The sequence below is a fragment of the Mugil cephalus genome, chromosome 18 (genome assembly GCF_022458985.1).
Source record: "Mugil cephalus isolate CIBA_MC_2020 chromosome 18, CIBA_Mcephalus_1.1, whole genome shotgun sequence".
Classification (NCBI taxonomy): domain Eukaryota; kingdom Metazoa; phylum Chordata; class Actinopteri; order Mugiliformes; family Mugilidae; genus Mugil; species Mugil cephalus.
The window spans coordinates 8306172-8328939 of NC_061787.1; the positions used below are offsets into that span (position 1 = coordinate 8306172).

At 44.5% G+C, this 22768-nt stretch overlaps 4 protein-coding genes across 6 annotated transcripts in view; 1 reads left to right on the top strand and 3 right to left on the bottom strand.

The window, feature by feature from the left end:
* The window catches only part of si:ch211-285f17.1 (sickle tail protein homolog), a 105667-nt gene extending 98652 nt beyond the window's left edge, over positions 1-7015 (bottom strand). The window contains exon 1 of the mRNA XM_047612187.1: positions 6463-7015. Coding sequence (XP_047468143.1) covers positions 6463-6538 — 76 coding nt within the window. The 5' untranslated portion in view covers positions 6539-7015. The remainder of the gene's footprint in view (positions 1-6462) is intronic.
* Positions 7016-8021: 1006 nt separating this feature from the next.
* On the bottom strand, positions 8022-10132 carry LOC125024430 (OTU domain-containing protein 1). The gene has a single exon (XM_047612199.1). The coding sequence runs from the start codon at positions 9968-9970 to the stop codon at positions 8609-8611; it is 1362 nt and encodes a 453-aa protein (XP_047468155.1). The 5' UTR covers positions 9971-10132; the 3' UTR covers positions 8022-8608.
* Positions 10133-13211: 3079 nt separating this feature from the next.
* On the top strand, positions 13212-17991 carry tgif1 (TGFB-induced factor homeobox 1). The gene is made up of 3 exons (XM_047568645.1): positions 13212-13539; positions 15289-15518; positions 16299-17991. The coding sequence occupies exons 1-3, from the start codon at positions 13524-13526 to the stop codon at positions 16965-16967; spliced, it is 915 nt and encodes a 304-aa protein (XP_047424601.1). The 5' UTR covers positions 13212-13523; the 3' UTR covers positions 16968-17991.
* Positions 17992-19597: 1606 nt separating this feature from the next.
* Positions 19598-22768, bottom strand: part of dlgap1b (discs, large (Drosophila) homolog-associated protein 1b) — an 84381-nt gene continuing 81210 nt past the window's right edge. For 2 of the 3 annotated variants that reach the window (XM_047568355.1, XM_047568354.1), the window contains exon 12: positions 19598-22432. In XM_047568355.1, coding sequence (XP_047424311.1) covers positions 22217-22432 — 216 coding nt within the window. In that variant the 3' untranslated portion in view covers positions 19598-22216. Of the gene's footprint in view, positions 22732-22768 lie in introns of all 3 variants that reach the window. The other variant, XM_047568356.1, reaches the window with a different exon arrangement.

The following is a 22768-nucleotide window of genomic DNA, read 5'->3' on the forward strand; positions in this document are numbered from 1 at the left end:
CTGTCTTTGAACCAGTCTGTAAACATATTCATTTCTGCAGTTAAGTTGCGCATTTTACTACAGCCTGCCTCAAGTGGCCAGTAAAGGAATTGCTTTTTCCAATGCTTTTTCAACCTCGTAGGTTGCTGCTTCAGTTTACTTGGTGGTTCAATCAGTTTCCAGTTTTTGTTAAGCTTCAAATACATATAAAAAAACAGCACAGATAATAAAGTTATTGCAAGAAAGTGAAATGTGTACTAGTTGTTGTTTTTTTTTTAAAAAAAAGAAGAAGAAACTAGGCTGCTCTGTGTTGTACTAAAACGACAAGGACCACAGATGCAGAGCTTTTGGTGTTAATGTGCATGTGTGTGTGTAGACTGACCTCTAGTGACCCATATCTTTGATTGATTTGTAGTCCTTAAAATCACAGCTGGTGAAAAGACTCAATGTCATCAGCACAAAGTTTAAAGACCAGCCTAAGATAAGACTAATTATCAGAAACCACCTAATCCCTCACCCACACACGCGAGCACACACATTCGTACATACGGACACGCGCTTAATGCGAAGGGCCCGGCCACATAAACATTGCCTCATTTTCTCCCCCACATACCTATGTGATATTTTCCTTTGAACATGACCTCGCTGCAACATCAAAGGGGAGACTATTTGACTTCTCACTCATCTGTGTCCAAATCAATTTTTTCTTCCAGTTGCTCTTTTAAAAAAAACGTCATAGGGCCTGGTATCGTGCATCATTAGCGCTTGGTGAGAGCATGCAGAGAATGTTATTAAACCCCGTGTCCCAACAGCACAAAAATACAACCAGGCTGTCTCTAATCACCAATAAAGAGGAGCAGATATTTCAAAAGCCCTTCTCATGGTGGATGAATGACAACTGCGTGGAGAGCTGTGGCTCCCTTTGGGAGTCATCATTTTAACTGTGTACATTCCCATCTGTGTGTTATCAGGCCTTAGATCCTTCCAGACGTAAGACGACTATAAAAAAGATAGACGCGTTTGTTTACTCCTCAGCTGATTCCACAGGCGACACGAGAGCAGTGGTGGGAATGACGACGCTGAGGAGGCTGCAGGCGCTCGTCTCCAGCAGCCGAGAAGGATCCTTGAGTGCCTTGTGCTGAGAAGCCCCCGTGTCATTTGTTGCTTATGTGCCACTTGTTATCTCCCCATTTCTCATGTCTGAGGAGGTGAAAATCTGCGCCGACATCCTGCACGACGTTCTGCTGCCTTTTTTTGAGAAAATACTTCATCACGTCCGCTTCAGGAAGGAACTCCTGAAGGGGGAGTCAATTATCAATTAAAATAAGATAGAAAGAGGCAAAACATCTGGTTCGCCTCCATATAGCACCGACATCCCGCTGCAGGAGACGATGGATAATTCACAAGGCATGCAAAGTTTCATGATGCGCAGCCACTCAGCGACTGAAACTGAGATGGTGACTCACCCAGGAGCAGTTCTAGCCACAAGTCATCGTCTATTGTACAGTAACTTACACTGTCCCAATGACTGGGATGCTTCTCTTTTCCCTCTCGTTTCACAACGTCTTCCTCTGACTCCAGGCTGACCTTTACGTTAACCCTCCTTACTCACAAAGATTGACGATGGAACAAAATGTCACAAGACTGAAAGTAGGATGCAATGTTTGTTTTAAGATTAGGTCAAAGGGAAGGTTTCACTTTCTTGAGCGTGTGTGTAACATTAGAGGGCGTAGTGAACAGCATGGATGGAAAGACAAGGCTTTTCTGTCAAGTGTTTTGGCTATTTTTGACACCCCTGAATCTTTTTATAAGTTATTTATACCTAAAATATATTAGCAGTTGGACATTTTGCATGCAGATTAATAGCATCTTGGCAACAAAAAAACCTAAGTGGATATTAAGTCAAGGTTACTGTCTTGTATCTGAGAGAGACGTTCCGAGTTAAAGCTGGAAAAAGAACTTATTACTCTCGAGCAGAGAAGGCCATGACAAACCCTTAAAGCTGTGTGCTTCACACTCTAAGGCAACTTAAGAGCCCTTAAGAGACACGATTTTAATCCACTGTGAAAACAGCTGTTTAAAATCTCAGGGGCTCGGCTATTTCCAAGAGGATCATTTCAAGCGGCTATCAAATGTGATCGGCCTACAAGGCACGGCATTTCACACCTAACCCGAGTCAACAGCATCTCGCTGAGAAAAATTCATTAATAGTTGCGAGTCAACTATGTATAGAAGCGCGTCTTAGGGAATTAAAGCCACACTTCATCCTCACCTTCACGTCTACTTGATTTGTTTTCACAGGGAATTATAAGCTGCAGAGACGGCCTCAGAACCTCCACTCTGGCACAGACGCCATCTGCATTCCTGAGCTGGTAAAGAGGCACATTCTGTGATTAGCGTTCCAAAGCAACATTTGCCATATTCCCCTGGCAATGGCACAGCGGCCGAGAGTACGACAACATGCGGTCATGTTTATCCTGGACATTCTGACAGCGACGCAACAGTAGGAGGCTGGAAAAAAAATAGCTTTAACAAGAGTAGAAAAGTTCGTTAGTGACCAATGTTGCCGCACTGATGGGCTCCCCTTCATAATGACCGAAACACTTTCTTTTACAAGGTTAAGCACGCTATTAAATAACAATTCATCACATTAATTGAAAGAAAAACTGTCCATTCGCTTAGAATGACGCAATTAAAGCTCAACTTTCCACACATTCAAGTTACATCAAACAAAACAGGGGAATCGACGCTGAGCCCGAGCAGCTGTTGTTGGTATATCATCACGCGTGCGATGACCTTCTCCGCTGCAGCCGCGATTGCTGGTGGAAAAACAGGCACAATTGACTGGAGTTGACACAGAACATCTTGGGGAACAACAACGTCAGATAACTGAACTTTTCTGTAAACCATGTGAAGATCAAGCTCGTGATCGAGTTCAGCGCTAAAGCGCTCCGCCCACGCTTCATAAGAATAGCTGTGGGAGGAAAGAAGTCCAACTCCTAATTTGGCCGGCTCATCACGACTGCATGTCTTTCTCCAGAAAATGTTGACACAATCTTCAAATATCGTTGGAAACCCGATATGACGGACGTTACGCTTCAGAGTGCAGCTGTCGGGGATGTAAAGCAGCTTAATGAAAGACGTGTCGCAGTTTTCACATTGAATGGGCAGCTCTAGACTGAACCATTGTCCAAGACGCAGTAGTGGAGGAAGTATCCAGATCACAGAAACACATAAACATAAAAGAATTCAAATAAAAGAGCTAGTTTTGGTCCGTCTGGCTCATATATTCTACATAACACAATTAGAGTATTAACACAGAAACATCTTTGCGTAACCAGTTGTTAGAGCTGGAGCGATTTTAAACAAATGTATTTACATTTTTATGCACAAGGACGGCAGATAAATCCGAGGCGGTGCGAGACGATTAATGGGAGAGCAAGGAAGAAAAGTTCTCCTGCACAAATCTGTTTTCAGTTTTACAAAACTTTTCATTTTTAGTATTTAATCTGTTTGATCTGCAACACTGCGCTGCATTTTAAATGACTGTTATATCATCAATTGTGTAAAATATTCATCTTAAAAGTAACTCAATCTGTCAAATCTTTAAAGTGTAGCTGGAAAAACCCCTGTAGATGAGAAGTATAAAGTAGAATAAAATGAAAATGTATTTAAATACTGAGGTAGTTTCCACCACTGGACATAAGTCCCAAAATCTATTATCAGTAAAGAGCAGTTAAAATCATGGGGATTTTATTCTGAAATATAATAGACACTACACATAATGAAAGTGTTTACCACATACCATCACCCACACTTTCAGACCAAACAGTTGCGCAAACTGTCTGTTGGTTACCACACATTAGGGAGCTCCTCTAAAAGCTAAGAAGGCTGAGGTGTTTTGTGTTGCAGCACTTCTGCGCACACACAACAAAATACGCCATCAGACATAGTCAGCCCAGTTCCCCGCGCTTTGTTCCATTTTAAGGGCTAACGTTAAAAGCTGCTGATTGAACATCTAACACTATCAGTGTTTACACTTTATTTTTAATGGCTGTTCCCGGAGCTGCATTCACGTGTTCAGCCAATCAATGTACACTTAGGTCGCTCATGGTTCCTCTTCTGCTGGGAAAAAAACTCACCCTGAAGTAGGAGCACGAAAAATATCCTAAAAACGGTGTTTACACAGCTATAATAGTTCTCAGCTGCTGTGGCGCGAACACACACACACACAAAAAAAAAAAAAAAAAACGGGGTATGATCTCCAAGGGTTTGAGAAAGTTTTTATGACTCAAAAGTACATAATGTCGAGAGCTAGGGAAGGGCAGCCCTGGCTCTTTGCTGGGAATGTGTGACAAAGTGCCGAAAAAACCCTTGGAACTGCGTACTAAGAACAACGGGCGTTCTCAGTTCTGTGACATATGAACATGCATGGGACTTTCTCCAACAGTTACAGGAACCAAAAAAAAAAAAAAAAGAGCCTAAAGAGCCTGAAATCAAACAGAAAATGGCAATAAGGGAATAGATACGCTTCTGCAGGTAACCCAGACTACTCAAATCAACAAATACATTTCAGTATGGTTTGGAGTTGTCCCTCATACAACCATAATAACTATCCGCTAGCTATTTGACCTTGTCTTCAAGACCACATAACAAACTACTGCAGGAAAGTCTGAAACCTTGTCAGTTACTTTTGATATCCCCAGTATAACACAGGGTGATCCCTGGAAAGGATGGGTTTGCCTTTTTGAGACTACTGACTTACTATCAGGCTGTCACTGGTTTGTTCAGAACCAGAGAGCAAGCAGAACCGATGCCATCAAACATGTCTTTTTTCTGCAGGTCTAAGAACTCGAGTACTAATCTCTGAACCCTTCTTTTTGCTGCAGTTGACAGTTAGCATTAACCACGGAAGCCAACTAATCAGAGTAGTCCGGATAAAGATGCAAACCTAATGAATATGGAGGGAGGGACTGTGCGCATCAGGAAGACTGAAAGATAAGAGACAGAAACCTGACCCCGCCGTCACCAGCTTCTGAGCAGCAGGAACAACGGACGGGCTGAGTCAGAAAATGTGGTCTGCTGCTGAAGTTGCTGTTGTGTCCTTCCACGCACGCCCCGCATACAATCTGAACCTAACCTGCATGCAACATCAGCACTTCTCCACATGCATCTTACAGACTTGCTATGACAAAATACACAAACACACACACACACAAAAAAAAAATCATCAAATCTGACAGTACAGCTGCCATTAGAGACACAAATCATCACCACGTGCTGTCTTAAGACCAGAGTGCGCCACACATGATGCACACTTCTGGAGGGCTTTGCAGCAAACTGGCAATTTTCCATTGCGTCCCTGTTCACGTGTTCTGTCACTCAACCTGTCGCCATGGCGATGAGCTCAGTGTCTCCGTCTCTCATGCGGTAGCACATACACTGCAGCACCCAGTCAGCTGCCGATGCCGTCACACGCCTCACGTGCACTCAGATCTTTAAACCGTTCACTTGAGGAGACCAAACCCCCGAACGTGACCTCATTCACCTGTGCCGTACTTTGGGACTGTGGGAAGTGGCCACTAAATGCGCCTCAAGGTGAGCGTCACCTTTCCTAAAACTGGAGCATGAGAAGCGTTACGCTCGCTGAGGTGACTTGAGGAGAAAAAGTTAGCAGCAGCACGTAAAGGGCAACCGTCTTTTCAGATCGGTAGATTAAACAGGGACTGAACGGGATCTCAGCATTCATTCATGCCTATGCAGAGTGGATCACAAGAAAACAATCGTGCATGAGGACCATAACATCCATGACTTCAGTCTTTATTGTACTTTTACTCATAAATAATTTGAGGACCGCTTAGGTGCAATGGTGATAACCCTAACCCTAACCCTAGGTTCTGGGGGCTCATGTGAAGAGGTATGTGTGCTATCATCCAGAGATGTTGCTTTATTGCACTAGTTGAATTACCAAGTGTCCAAATCAAACTTAACGGACACAGGAAACGTAGAGCATAGGCAAACTACTGAACTCTGTCAGAAGGAAGATACAAGGGGAGCCATAAGAACTGCACTGTAAGAAGCCCTTCATAGATTTAAGGATTTTTTTTCTTCTTTTTTTTTTTTTTTTTTTGCAAAGTATGCCTAAATGTAGCCATTTAATTTTTCTTTTTTTTTCTTTTGCAAAGTATGCCTAAATGTAGCCATTTTTTTTTTTTCAAGTTGCTCAAGTCAAGTGCTTGGTTTGCCAGTCCTGACAGTGGCCCCCTGCTCAGGCGTCCCATCTATTGATTATTGTAGCTGTAACAATGTACACAAAAAAGGAAAAAGGAAAACCACTTCCACAGGGATTTGTAAAAAGACCATTAAATGTGTCTACTTAGAACTTCACAAGCTGAAGTTTTTGCTTAGTTCGCATATTGTTTAGTCTTATCCTGGTGGAATCAAGGTCGGCACACACTAAGCAGATAACAATAATTTCCTTACTGTGAATTTTGGGACTTCCTCGGAGAGGAACATCACTCGGAGGAAGGTCCGCGAACTGCACCCGGTGTCCCGACATGTCCGGTAGGTTACCACCTCTCAGGTCAGAGTCGACTTGGCTTCTTCTTCACCGGGTTGTTTTTTTTTTTATTTACAAAAAAAAAGTATCCGGTAACTTCCGAGGACGGGGCGTCGAGGTTCGGGTGCGTGGGAATCCTTCACGAACACACGGTGGATGGGGAGCGTCTGTCGGTGACTTTCCCTCCTCTGCCTCTGACTGCGTGCCAGGACTGCGGTGTAGCAGCCCGCTAGGTCCACCCTCACCTGCCCTCTCTGTAGCCCACTTCACGGTCCGCACGGGAGGCGCTGGAGCACTGAGGGGAAGTACTACACCATCACTCTTACCGCATTATTAAAAAAAATAAATAAATAAAACACAAACTTTTCTGCCTCTTGCGCGCGACTGCAGCCTTACGTCATCACTGCAAATCTTTCAGGGAAAAAAAGATAATAAATAATAACCCCATAATAAAGTTCATCCGTGCAAATTCTGATGTTACGTGAACATAACCTAGTTTGGGATCACATGATGTACATTTTCCATTCGCCGGTCAGAAACCTGGAAGTTTGTTTTTCTATTTTTTATTTTTATTTTTTTAATCAAGTCTAACAAATATTTTTTTTATTATTATTATAAACTTTCAAATAATTTCCACTATTACTCCAGTCTATAATCCTTAAATATTCAAGTTTTCCTCAGGGTAACTTCAATGTAGCAATACCGCCGGGTTGTAAGAAACAGAAATTCCTTTTACAAGCAAGTAAACATGTCTCAGAACGGAGGGCTACACTGGCCCCTAGTGGTAGGAGAGCGCAACACGTGTCTGGCACTAAGTGAGATCAGAAAGTGGGTGGGGGGTAATGTCACAGCTAAATGTTTTGTACTCTGTTCAAAGTTCAAAACAAACATCTGCGTCATAAAATTACAGTTTCAAACGCGTGTGCTGGACTAGCTTGTTTATAAACAGGAGTCTCAAAAAAGCTATTAGCAAATATAGCTACATATTTATATGTATATGCAGTATTAATATGTAATTTTTTTGAATCTTGTTTCTCTCAAAAAGTATCTTTACTTCCCTTACCAGGGTTTTCTTCACCAATTTATGTGTAATTACTTTAGGGAAATCATTGGATATTCAGAAATTATATAATCTTGGCGACCTAATAGATGTCATACATTTTTTACTGAAAATTCACATCAAAGTATCTGTCCAAGATTAGTAAAGTTTAAAGTACAATGCAGTAAAACAGGAACATTTCATAAGTATGTATGTACTAAGTATAAGAGTTTTAAGTATAAGTATGAGCAAATTGTTTGTGTAATATGCGCACCTTTCCTGAGAAATTGCAGTGTATGTCATTTCATCCGACCCACCACCATGCCATTCAGCAAATAGATTTCAAATCTGTTGCACACCACTGACACTGGATAATAATTTTAAGGAAATTTGGGCGAGAGATCAGGCAACAAGCACGTCAATCAAATACGAAGTCACTGCAGCTCATGTTTCATCAAAACTTTATTTTAAAATATCTTGTCAAATCTCTAAAAACCACTGGAATAACTGTAAATGAACCCTTGAACTGTTCTCACAGAACAAACTCTCTCAACTAGTCTGACTTTTAGGACTTTTGTGCAATAGAGAGTAGCGGAAAAAAAAAAAAGACAAACTATGTGGAAAAATGCAAACCAGGTTTGAAAATACTTGGCAATTACCAACAAAGCACAGGCATAATAGAAAAATAAGTGGTCTGCCAGGAAAAGGCAAATAAATACCGCAAAGTCCAAAAGCAGCTCCACAGCCGTATCCCAACACCACAAAGGTATTTTGTTCGTATCAACATGACCCAAACTATCAAAAAGAACACGCTCACACACTTTCAAACACACTTTTGGAGATGCCTACTGCTAACCTGGAAATGCTGGCATATACAAAAACCAAAGTATGTGCACTGCACTTCTTCTTGTTCACGGTACAAATCAATAATAAAAAAAATAATTTAAAGCCTGTAGAATGCGGAGACAACACTACTGCATTCTCCTGTCACACCGTATATGTCCATGAATTCCCAACAAACTGCATTTCTTTCACAAAGAACCATTTTGTTCTATGTACATTTTGGACAGCGAGGCAGCCATTGACTTTGCGAGTTCCTCGTCTCGCCTCCTTTGCATCTGTGAGTGTTTGCACCAGTCTTCATACTCTGGGTTGGGGAGGCACCTGTCCAGGAGAACATCGTAGTGGCCGTTGCTGAGCCAACTCAGCCAGATGGCCGCTTTGGAAGCGTCCTCCTCCCCGAGATAGTGCACCATGGTGGAGACGGTGGGGCTCTCCAAGCTCCCCCCGGTCGTGAGGTGGATGTTGACGTTCAGCATCTGGCTCATGGCGAGGAGCTCGGGGTAGCCGGCCCAGGCGCCGTCCTGTGCCGCGTTGATCAGGAACTCCCCCACGTCCCCCTCGATGATGGGGTTGAACTCGTCCAGGTGGTCGGCGATGTGGTGCACCGTCTGCTCCCTCAGCTCCCCGTGTCTCGCCTGGTCCCCGTATGTGGCTTTGCACACAGCTCTGTACAGACAGTTGCCATCTGGAATGATGTGGTACCTGTACTTGTGCCTCTCCTGGAGGTACTTGTTCTGCTTCTCGACTTCAGCCAGGTAGCGGGCCACTTTGTCGTTGATGTCCGCCTTCTCTCGGCCCCTCTGCTGAGGAGCGTCCTGCAGAACACTGAGCTCAAACCCCTGTCTCTCGTCTGACGCTTCTGCAGCTTTGACGCCGCTCATATCACTAAAATCTTCCTTGATGAGGCCCTTACGCTGAGCCGCTCTGGGTGGAACCAGCTCCTCTTCACGTAATGAGGCCCATCCATTCCTTCTGAAGGGGGCATTAGTCAGAGGCGCTGCATCGTCCTCAGCTGCATTTCCCACCATCCTCTTGTATCCTTCTATTCTGGGTTCAATGATGTTGCTCCTGTCGAAGAGGTTATTTCCAACCAGTTCGGGGCAATCGGGGAAAAGTTCATCTGTCCCATTTCTCAGATGATCTATCAAGTCCACTAACACATCAGAGTCATTACAGAGGACATTTTCACCGTTATGTGGCAGAGGAGAGGGTGATTTGGTTTTGGATTCCCTCATGATATGTACAGGCACGGACCTCTCCACTCCATCGGGTCTGCGGATTAATATCTCAGCGGTCGACGTGAAGTAAAGTGGCCTCATGGATGCGGCTTCGTAACACGAAAAGGCAGGCATGTTTGCGGAAGACGAGGCGTCCCTCACCGGATCACGGCCAGCGGCTGAAGTTGCGTCCGGCTGCGTAAAGCTCGTTCTGTCCGCCTCGGGGGAACTCGGTGCGGTCCCGTTCAAGCGCTCGGACGCGGCCGACAAAGTTATTGTAACTTTGCGAGACGACCTCGGGTAGTGTGTCAGCGCACTGTTGTACAACTGCATTTTGAAACGGTCCTTTATACTGAACGCCGCAGCGGGGCTGTTACGGAGAGATGACAACAACGGCTAAAAATACGCCCCATGTCATCAACAACAGCAAAGTAGTGTGGGACGTCTCCATGGCCCCGGCCGCTGTTATCACTGACACACAGAAACGACTAGACCGTCCACTTTAGTCTTCTTGCGTCATTTGCAGTTGGGGTGCCTCCCTAATTTTAGACTTCAAACTGTAACAGGACCCAGTCCGCTTCGACATGGTCAAGTCAGACAAAACCCACGACTTCCGTTCAAACGATTTGAATGTAAAATGTCATTAGTGTGGCCGCCTGGTTTTAGAAAGAGAGATCATTCATGTTTTCGCCCAATAAGAAACACGATTGATATTAACAAATTTGTTAGTATTAGTGTTAATTTTGTTGTTGTTTTGTTTTGTGGTTTTATTTTTTGGGATTTACCCTGTCTGAGTATCTCTTTTTAAGTGATGTGTGTTTGAAATCTGTACAATGGTTGAACCCACCTGGAGAGCACACTCTTTCTCCAGCTTTCACTGTAGTAATATGAAAGTCATGACTCCTAGAAAGCAATCAAAGGCTGTTAACCTCAAATAACGTGAACTTTCTGTGTCAGTGAAACCTTGCTTTGCACACAGCAGAAGGCCAACAAGGTCTTAGTAAAACATGCACAGAGCTACACTTGACTGTGCTTTGAATAATAAATTACGCTACCTGTTGTTTATTCCTCAATAATAATAAGAATGCACCATGTTCATCATCGACTAATAATCCGTAGAGAACTGTTCTACTTTAAAAAGTCCATTCTGGAGTCTTAAATCAGCTTTTGCAGATTTGTGCAGATTTGCACTAGCTTCCAAAATAATATGCATGCCTTAAAATGTATAATAAAATGATATCAGAGAAGTTTTGCTCCTTAGGGTAATGAACAGGAACTTTTTTTTTTTATCCAAATCTGCACAAAGACGACACACATTAAGTAAAATAGCCTGTAAACTGGAATAATTTTTAAATGGAGGCGCTCAATGCTTTTATTTTGAAACCGAGTCGTCCTGTTCCTGGTTTGGTCCTTTCTGTCTGCAGGCACCTTGCCACAGCTCTCCACTGTCAATCCTGACTGAAGCAGTGCAAAATGCGAGGCATTTGATGCGTCATAATGCAATTATCCGAGTCTGGGAAAGAAACGCTTACTAGCGGACAATGTACGTTTACTAAACTCTCAGCAGTTTTGTTTGACTCCAGTTATTTCAGTTTAAAGGGGAAAAAAAGTCAACAAACAAAAGAAGTTGACAGCCTTTTTTTCTTTTTTTTTGTTGCGACAGGAGGTCTATACATGTCTGACATTATTTCAACAGAATTCACACCGTTGACTACCTCTAAATGACCAAGTTCTATATATCACACTGTAAAAACGAAGCCAAATAAAATATCACAAATGAAAATTGTTGTTTATCTCTGTGGGAAAAAAAATAATAATAAAGTTAAAGTTGAATAACCCCCTGGATGTTCTAGGGCGACATTCCCGGCATAAATTACTTCATGAGCTCACTCCCAATGCAGTCTCTGTAAACAGATGCCAGGACATGAATGCAGAATGCCAAACTGTTGTCAGACACAAAAATAGCCACTACCAATAGCACAACCGCCACTATCACTAACAACAATAACAATGTCAAAATTCTTTGTTTCCATTTAACCTTAAATTTAAATGACACAGAACTGAGTGAGTGGCAGTGGCAGCCCACGTGGCTCATGTCCCTATTTATATTGTCTGAGTGTTTGAGCGCGTCTGGTGTGGAAACAGAGTCACACTAATATGAATGGGAGCTTAATATAGACATGCAGTCAATGTGGGCAGCTACAACTAAACTAATTACACATAATTCAAATACATATGTGTGTATATATATATATATTTTTTTTTTTAATTATTTTGTTTTATTTTAAATTATATATATTTAAAATAGACTGCCTGTGGCAAGGGACTCAAACGATGTTTATATATTTGACACCAATAAAATTAAAATAAAAAGCTAAATAATAGGTTTTCTTATCGCTCGTTTAAATAAAATCAACCAGTTAAGATTATTTATTGCCATTTTTCACTGTGCTTGTGAGCAGAGGGAAGAACAAAATATTGTTGCTGATCAGTGACAGTGACAGACATAAAAAAATTGATAAAAGAAGTTAAAATCTAGAACATTATAAGACTAAGCAAGATGAAATATATATATATAAAGTAGGATAAAAATAACTATACAACAGACTATCATCTCTGGGGTGTTTTCGTGCAACCCAACCGTGCATTATCACCACCAGAGGGAACCCGAGCAACTCCTGTCCGTCCACGTTATGCTGCACCTAAGTGCAGTACCGCGCGTACACACAGGGGGGCGACATTTGGCTTCCGAATTCACGGGAGGTTGGGAGGGGGGGGCGCGAACGCCTGTCTGGAACAAATGCATGCAAAGAGGGACGATGCTACGGCAGCTGTCGCATGGTTGTGCACCGCATACAAATGAAGGCATTGATCGCTTCCTTCTCCGTACCGTTGTCTTTTAGTAACCAGGACTGGTGCACTAACCTCCCGGGCTGCATCGATATTCCCCTGCTACACCCCGCGCGTTTTACCGCATTTCCACTCAACCCCTGCGAGAAATTACAGCAAATGTTGTCAAATTAAACGACACGCCAGCAGCTTTGGAATGGGATAGGTTGTTAATTTTAAAGCGCACTATAAAACACACACACACGCACACACACCCGGAGGAGTAGGCGTTACTGAAAGTATAATATACCACAGACAATCCTGCGCGACGACAAAAACAAAAGGAGCAACCCGCATAGCGAGGAGCGGTGACTAAACGTATTACTGTATACCACACACACACAAGCGCACCACAAGTCTCGATAGGAATAGCCTGTAGCGATAATGTGAATTTTCACTGTGGTTAGAGTCTGTGCAAGGTGTTACCACGAGGTCCGCAGTGCTTTCCGGCAGCCTGTTTGTTTTCATTGTGACTGCCCGCCCAGATCGACGCCGTGCGTGGAACCTTTTAACATATATATATTTATATAAGTGCGATTCTCCGACTTAGTTAAGGGAGTGTGCAGAAGTTAAAGCTCATCCAGACTGTATTCATGTCAGTGGAACAAGCCATGCTGATGTCAGAGGTTTTTTTTTTTTCCCCCCCTCTCCGCGGTGGGAGGATCTCTGTGCGTTGAGTCACGCAGCTGTCAAAGATAGCTGTCACCCAGTTTCAGGATCAAACACACACACACACAGTCAATGAGAAAAAGGGACGCGGAGATCTCAGGTAACCCCCCCTCCGGTCTCCAAACAAGGACGATTTAGAAGTGAAGGGAAAACGGCGAGAGGCAGAAAAGAGAGGAATCGGAAAAAAACGGAAGCGGAGTTTTTTGATAAATAAGGATTATATTCGGATACGCGCTCCGGAGAAAAGAAGAAAAACACAGCGCCGAGACGTTTCTTCTCCTTCTTCTTCTGCGCCTTACGAGGAATAAGAGGGCATTTTCAAACGGAGATGAAGTCGAAAAAAGGTACGTGGGAGGCTTTAGATGAGAATTAAACGTTTAAAGGAAAAGAAAAGAACAGACAGAGGCAACGTTGAGGGCGAGTAACAGAGCGATTTCCTCTCATATGCAAACCATGCAGTCTATTGTTTCCTTTCCAGACATGACAGGGGGCTTTTTTTCTGCCATGTGCTGGCGCGACGTCAAAAGTCGACATGGCTCAGTTTAACGCATCGTTTGCGCTTATATAAATGTGCTTTTATTCAAGTTTCGGACGGTCTGCGGCGTCGCCATGTGTCTTGTTTTTTGTTTCCAGCGTAATTGCCCTTAAACTCCGTATCTCATTTAAAAACGTCACAGCGGATTCAAACAGGCGTCTTTTTGGGTCGACGTGAAAGCCGATTTTAATCAGAAACGCCACATTTGCGTGAAAGTTTGACCAAGCGAGGGCAAAGTTGCGAGACCGCCGCGAGTTCGGGAGTTTGAAATGTCACATTTTGACAACTCGGGAGCTTTATAAATGGTCACGTTGTGTCCCTTTCGCCGTCTGCCGCGGACGGAGACGCCTCGAGCGGCTTGAAATTTGATTGGAATCCAAATGTAGGCTAATGTTCATCCTGACCTCATTGTGGGAAGTTGCCTTGTTACATTCGCAGACCTCGTGGTGCAGAGCGCACACATACACAATAGAAACCCCCTCGCAAGTTGGCCAAACTCACAAAAACCAGCGTCTTCTCCTGCTCAAAACGCCTTCCGCGCTCACTCTGCGAACCCGTGGCGTTTCGGGCGACGTTAAGTTTGTGCCAGGCTCGCTGTTTTGCGCGTAGAAACTTTTGAAATTGCATACAAAGAAACCACGCAGCCCCAGATTCTTTTGTTTAGTCTGGAGACGCTGATTTGCAACAGGTCTCCCCTCCCCCTTCCCCTCGCTTCAGCCTACGTAATTACCTCATCCTGTTGGCCGCTCAGACTTGGGAACTTTCTTATTCCTTTCCCACTAGTTTGCCTAAACAGCAGACTGCGTAAAGTTGCGGATTAAATACCCATTTTCTCGCTCTGGGCGTGCGTTGCGGCGCCTGATCCGCCTAACGCAGTAATCTGCTGGTGTTCAGATGTAAATATTGATCAGCCGGCGATGCATATCTTTTTTCACAGAACCGGGCCAAATATTTTGTGTTAGGTAAATATGTAATACGTGATTGGAAACCGGGATACTTCCCGGCTAAAAATACACTATCTTGTTGACACTCGCAGTAATTTAAAGGCGCAGCCCCTGTTTGATTATGATTGACTTTGAATGGACCTAAATTTAAAAAAAAAAAAAAAAGAGTTGCCCTGTAATCTTCACTGCCGCCGAGAAACTAAACCTCCTTTCATGCAGCGGCTGCTGCTGTATGTGGAGCAGACCTGGCTTGTATTTGTTGAGGCAGGTTTTATAACTGACACAGCATCAGACCAGCCTTTGTGACGTCCACCTCTCTCTCTCTCTCTCTCTCTCTGTCTCTCCTCCTCCTCCTCCTTCTCTGCCTCACACCCTCCCTCCTCTCCTTATATGAATCACATGGCTGAACTTGACAGCTTGCTTCTGACACATCAGCTGCCTCCCAGACAGCTTGGTAAATGGCTGCGGCAGAGCGGCCCGGGTGGGGTGGGGAGGGAGGGTTGGGGGGCCACTGGCGGACGGGGGTAGCTGACATTAGACGATCCGCGTTCGTTCTTTGTTGTCTTGTTCTCACGCACCCTCTGTTTCCTCCCACCTTTCCCCCGCTCCTGCAGGTCTGATGATGCTGTCGGGGAGCGAGACGGACGACGAGGACAGCGTGGACGCCCCTCTGGACCTGTCGTCCAGCAGCGGGAGCAGCGGGAAGAGGAAGCGGAGGGGGAACCTGCCCAAGGAGTCGGTCCAGATCCTCAGGGACTGGCTGTACGAGCACCGTTACAACGCCTACCCCTCGGAACAGGAGAAAGCTCTCCTCTCCAAGCAGACTCAGCTCTCCACTCTGCAGGTATGAATCAAAATAAAATAGCGTTGAATCCCCGTTGGCGGTGGTGTAAATAGACCACTGTAAAAGTCAAAAGGAAACAAGTGTCAGCTCGACTGAATCATTTCCTGTCTCGATGGCAAACAAAGTGTGACACGTAAACAGTGAATTGAAGGTCATCCAAACCAGCTTGATGTTGCGACATAAAAGTCTATGAGACAGCGTGAGTAAACTCACTCCCTGTGTGCTCGTGGGCTCGGCCAAAGCACTTGGACAGGAATTTCCCTCCCTCTAGCCCCTCTCCGTCCCAGCTGTCTGGGAACAATGCAGAGTCATTTACATAGTTAGAGCTACAAGCCCTCCCTGAGCCAGTTACGACTAGCCTGCAGCACGGAGGGAAAAAAGAAGAGAGATGGCCGTGATTACCGCTGTGACAAAGGGAGATTAGTTTTTATTGAAAACTATTTGAAATGCGGGATTAAGGAGCAGACTTTGTGGAGAAAGTTAATGTTTTGCTTAAAGGTTGAGAGTGTTTGCCGTGTATCTGGGCAGCCGGCTCTTTCATTTACAGCAGTGCTCGAATTATGTAAACAGGAAACGCTGATGGTGTGAATTACATAGCGCGAAGTGAAATGTCCACGTGACAGAGGGGGTTAAGCCTTTTCGCTTTGATTTATTTCTCTCCTGGAAACACAGGCACAAACTGTACCTTTTGCGATTAGAGTACCGGCAGAGCTCCTTTCAGATTGAGAGGTGTGATTCAGCTCTCTCACTGAGTGGATCTTTGTTGTCGTCTTTTTCCAGGTGTGCAACTGGTTCATTAATGCACGGCGGCGGCTACTCCCCGAGATGCTGAGGAAAGACGGCAAGGACCCCAACCAGTTCACCATATCCAGGAAAGGCAGCAAAGCCGGCGACAGCTTCTCCGACAGCTCCCAGTCGCCGAAGCACAGCAGTCCTCCAGCGGGCACGGAGGAGAGCTACGACAAGCGCGTCCTCCATCCCTCCAGCTTCGACCCCGCCGTCCCCGGCATCCTGAGGAAGGCGGCGTCGCCCCCGCTGCCCTCCCCGACCTCCACGTCTCCATCCCCGGGGCTCGTGCCCACCCGGCCTTCTGTCATCTGTCACACCACTGTCACCACAGCAATGCAAGCCAGCCCGACAGCTTCCCACCCGTCTGTGCCAGGAATGAACTGTGACAGGGCAGCTGAGCTGCTGCAGTCCGTGCAGGCCCAGGCACTCCTTAGGTGCCGGGAAGAAGGGCCGGGCGGCCAGCCGCTCCCCACCACCACCACCATCCTCGGCAGCACCAGCATGGAGGGCAACCTGAGCCCCCGCAGCGGGCTGTTCAACACCCCTCCCCCCACCCCTCCAGACCTCACACAAGACTTCAGTGGCTTCCAGCTCCTGGTGGATGTGGCCCTCAAACGGGCTGCGGAGATGGAGCTGCAAGCCAAACAGCTGGTCTCCTAAAGGGGGAAAGTGACAGGAGAGGAGGGAATAGAGACTGACTTTGTGTCTCGACTATGGAACTCCTCAGTTCAGTGACTCGTCTGCACGCAACAGAGAACAAATCCACATGAAAGCCTGATCATTTCTATTTTTGGTAATCCAATCAAATTGATGAGGATGTTTTTTTATTGAGAAAAAAAAAAACTGCGGTGCCTTGGCTGTAAGTTGTTCATTCATTTCATATACATGCGTATGTATCTACATGTGTATTTTATTTGCACACAGGGACCAAAAATGTTATCAGAGAAATGCTGCCCGTCTTTATGTCTTTCCATTAAACTGTAAATCATTCTAGAGAACAGAGCGAGTCGGTCGCCGTTCGCGGACCTTTTCGGTCGGACCGGCTCGCATCCCCACACGTTTACTGTCGAGCATTTCAGAGATCAGTTCATGATTGGTCTGCCTCATTTGTTTGCACACTAAAGGCAGAAGAAGGTCATCTCAGTGTCTTAAACATACTTTGCTCTTGGCATCTATGACATCTATGAACTTATTCACTACTGTAGTAAATGTTTATGTGTTTTCATGAGTATAGTTTTGATTTTTGTAATTTACTTTTAGCTATTTTAAAAAGAAAAAAACCCTCTATGCTTTTCCTTTTCTTTATTTTATTTTGTTTTTGTTACTCTTATTTTTCCTACCAAGGGATATTTCAGATGACCAATGTAGCAGGTTCTTAGTCTGAGCCTTCATCCCATCACTCAGCGAAAAAAAAAAAAAAAAAAAACGGCCAGTGGACTGGAAAATGAAACACTACAGATGTCTTTTCTTCATTTGCTGTTTTAAAACCTGACAAAGACGGCATTTCTTCCTTTTTTTTTTTTTTCCTTTTTGAAATCACCAAAAGCGCATTTTCATGTATAATAGGACCATGTGTATAGTCAATGTGACATGATGCCCAATGATGTGATTTCTTTTCATACTGTGCAATGTTTGTGGCGAATAGGGGTCACACGGGATTCAAATAAAGTTTTGTTTTTCTACACCTCGGACTTGATTTGTTTTTATTTTTTAAGTATCTCTGTGAAACATTTACGCCGCTCACGTCCTTGTGAATCCCACCGAATGTATTGGAATTCTGAGTGGAGCGAATAAAGGAAGGGAACGCGACGAGGGAGGACAGAAATAGTATGGCGTTTGTGTCTATCCACAGGCATTCGGAGGCATTCCTGTGTGCGAGAGGTTTTTTTTTTTTACGACAGCTCCTGTGAATTAGCATAGTCCTGCATAAATTAACGCGGGTGAAACAGCAGACGTCAACAGCTTCTTTGCCGACGGGCTTTTATGTGCGTCTCTGGTGGAGTCGGCGCAAGGCGGCTTACAACTGAGCGCGTCGTCCCTGGGACTGTAGGAGCTGGACAGCTGTACCCCTCTGGTACCTCTGCAGCTACAGGATGGGTTTTATCCTCCTCGGAAACTTGAACACAATTATCTGATCTGAAATAAAAGAAAACCTATAACTGACTTGGTAACAGACCTGGTGTGATCAGTCAGTACTCAGCTACTGTACTTCTTGAGTATCTTTAGTATTTCATGTAACTTTATGCACTACACATATTGAAAAGACAGAGTCTAGATATGTGCACATTACTGTAGTTGTTTATTTGGCACGCCAGTGAAACACATTCTAATACCGCATTCCTGCATTCAGTCTTAGCTTCGTGAAGGTTGTAGCATTAAGCAATTGTTTACACAGACCTGTTGATTCATGTGTTTTCATGTTGGAGGCTGTGGTTTGTAGTGCTACTGACACACGTTTCTATTATGTTGACCAGTTGAGTCAGCGGGCTGGGCTAAATAACAGAACGACAGTTCTCTTCAACCAAGTACAGCAGCTCCAAAATGTTCATAAATTAAACATTAAAACAGTCATGAAGACTGATTTGCCGTCACGTTTGGATGCATTTGTTTTCACTAGTGTACCTAACGAACTGGCGCGTATAAATTAAATGATTTCACAGTTCAGGCAGCGAGTCTTGAATCAGTAAAATGAACATTAAAACATAACAGGACACAGATAAATGAGCAGCAACGTGACACTCGCGTTGCCATGAAATATATTTTGCTGATGCATTAGGGCGCTAATTAGGACGCTGGTGTTGCCTTTGCTTTTTATTGCCTGATCAGTGGGTGGATCAGCGCCTCTGTTCGGCATCAACAAATGTGCAGAATGCATTGTTCACATTTCGTCAGATGTTTCCTGTCAAGTGTCCTCTTGTTTTGGAGGCCGCGTCCTCTCTGACTGATGGAATCGCTAATAAGGGTTTAAACAGACCTCCAGGCGCACAGAAGGCCGTTTCGGCCCACCAGGGTAGAGCGTGTGATGGCTGGATTGACCCGGGGCCGGGGTCGCGCACAAAGGCGGCACCCCCACCCTCCCCGCGCACAACCCCTAACCCTCGCTCCGGCCGCCGTGGCTCGGCGCGCCTCCCCCCTCCCCTCCCTCTCGGCGTGGCTGTTGTGTGAATGACAAATCACCAGAAGCTGCACGTACAGGAGTTTTCGAGGCTAAGCTAAGGCCAAGAAAGCGCTGTCTAATTATGGGGATCCGCCTCTGCGGAAGGGAAATGCCCTAAAAAACACACCATACAGGCCTTGTAATCTGTTTAATTATATTCCAATTGAAAACACATGTAGAGACGGGAAAGAAATGAACACAACAAAATGATGGCAATGATATATATATGTTTTTTTTTTAATGCCGATAAGTTCTCATACACGTGCCATAACATCAACAGTGTAGTAACATTAATTACAAAATGTATATCTGCGTAATATGTTATTAGAGTTTTTGAAGTTTACATGTACATAGGGACACATTCAGTTATGTACAAATGTTTATTTGAATGTTTTTCTCTTATGTAACTACGTCACAAGCTTCAGAACTGCTGGAGTGTCTTTTGAGTTTAGCAATTAACCTCAATCCAACATTCTGGTTTCTAACTCCCTGCTATACCAGGAGCGTAATATTGATATGTTAATATAATAAACATAACTTATTATTTGACAGACAGTTCAGTTCAAATACAAGTTCCAAAGTAAAAATAAGAAAAAAAATGAGCTTCTTCTACATAAAATGGCATTGAAATATTGTTATATGCGCCCTCTCTAAAATTCATATTGACCAGCTAAAGGAAATACAAATCATACCGTACGGTTACAGAATCACTTCCTCGACAAACAAATGAAAAACTATGAAAACTTCAGGTAGCCGCTCAGTTAGCGATGGGAACATCCTCAGTTATCCAATGGCACGAAACATTTCCAGATCAACACGGAGAATTTGACGTAATACCTGCTAGTCTGTTACCAAAACAATAATGTGACCGTGAACCGGCTCAAGATTGTCTCCACATTCAAGCAGCTGACAGAGATACCTTGTTACGCTAAAGTAGGGCAGAGATGTTCAGGAGGAACGTCATTCAGGAGACGGCATGGAACGCCGTTTCCTTTATTTAAGGTCATGGCCTATCCTGATGGCAGGGGGTTATATACAATAAGAGACAAAGTCATGGGTCACATACAGTCACATGAAGTCGCACTCTCTCAGCTACACACACACACACACTCACGCACACGCTCGCACACACTTCTTCCCCTGAGACTGCTGCTGTTGTGCTCGACTATCGTATTAGAAATTAAGGCTGATCACTGAAACGGAAAAGACATAAAGGTGCCTGTCATGCTAAAAATAAATAAAACACAGTATAAGGGCCTTGTTCTCAGTGCATAATAATAACCACAATGTCAATAAACAGTCATTGTTCTCCTAATCAATAAATTAAACACGGATACAAAATATTAGAAATGTTTTTTTGTTTTTTTATTATTTTTCTTTTCTGTATGACCTTTAAATAATTGCTTCATTTGGAGGCAGAGATAGTGCACACACAGTGAGGAGAAATAGTCCCTTTTCAGTCCTGTAGTCTCGCAATACTGTCAATAAACCTGTCTGAAATCGACATAATAAAATATAGTACAACTACCAGTATTGTACAGAGCATCTGAGCTCCAGAGTCTGAACACAACATGAGTTAGGCGTTAAATAATTTAAAAAATAAAAAAAAATATTAAAAAAAAAACCTTGTGTCTGCAAGCGTGTCGTGTCCTTAGTACAAATAGCTCAGTTTAAAATGAGACGAGATGGGTGGTTTGTTTACAGCTTGTTGATACTGCTACCTCAGTCATCAATTACAACTAGGACCCTTTAGACCTAGAAAAATAGGAAGCACTTTTGAGACGAACATCTCAATCAAAACACATACACTTGGGCTCTTTCTGTCACACACACACACACACACACACACACACACACACACACACAGATTAGGTTTGTGGCGTCGTAGAACAGCGATCCTTTCAGCCAACTGCGCTCCTGGCTCAACAGCCGCTCCGCTTCACCTGGAGGAGCGAAATCTGACCTCTTGGCCTTTTCCTGCAGGGTTAGCCTCTTACCACGATCACCCTGTTCTGCAGACAGAAGGCGAACTGTGCCACCAGTCGACACTTTAACTGCCTTTTTTTCTGGTCCGCTTCCTCACCTAGGTTGTAATACTTTACCTCAAATATACAAAACATAAACTCGTGTACTTTCAGAATCTGTTAGATTTTAATATAGATTTTGCTAAAAAGTATAAAAAATCAACTTAATACGTATCAAGAGGATTCGACGGGTCTGCTCTCTGCACTGGAGTCGATGTATTGAACCTGAGCGGGTCAGATCAAATATATCACTTAAGCGTACGTGCGTTTGCACGTACGTACGCAAACATATGCGCACGCACACATGCACGTACGTACATGCTCCCTCCCTGTGTCCCTGTGCTCTCGGCTCGTTAACGTGAAGCATCACTGCTGTGCTACACCAGGCTTACTCTGTAACATCAGGCCACTTAAAAAAAGGGCGGGGGGGAGAGGGATTCGTAAGATACTTCTTTGGGAGAGAGGGGGGGCAGGTGGAGGGAAAGAGGGAGTGCTACATCAAAGCTGGGAGAAGAAAATGAAGAGGGAGGGGCGGGGGGTTTAGATAAATAAATAAATAAATACTGTAAGTAAGTAATGTACATTTCTTGTTCAAAAAGCTTCTATGCGTGAGCGACCCCCACAGTGATCTGCGAAAAAGTGTGATTATATCATGTTAGCACCCTAGCCTTATCATTCAGTGCTCTTGTGTTTACGGGACAGTGTGTGGGTACGAGTGCTTCTGTGTCTCATAGTCTGGTCTGAGCCTCGGGGATATAGATCTCGATACTGTCTGCGCTCTCGGTGGCGGAGCTCTGCCGGACCGACGCGGCACGTTTGGCAGCTAGCAGGCGCTTGCGAGCCTCCAGGCGCTGGCGCTCAGAGCTCTCCAGCGAGCGGTCCCTAGCCAGGGGAGGGTGGCCCTTCTGGGGCTTCTTTGGCACAGGAGGGGGCATCCTTCTCTCCTGGACAGGAACAACAAATAGTCTTAAAAGACAAGCCGCCGGGTCCTCATGGCAAGGCCCGGCTAAACACAACGACGAGCGACACAAACCGCAGCCGGGAGGGTTAGAAAGAGCGGCGCGGCTGCCGGCACAATGTCAGAGCATGCAATTTTTCGAATGAGGTTATGGTTCACAGTGGCAGCCGTTTGTGTGGGGTAAGAGAGCACGACGGTGGCCATTGCGTGAGGTAAAAAGACCATTGGAGATGGACAGGCCCCAACGGTGCATGGCAGGTAGAGTCGCTTCTCAAAAGCAGCTCACTGTCAACAAGACAGAACAAAACACACAAACACAAGT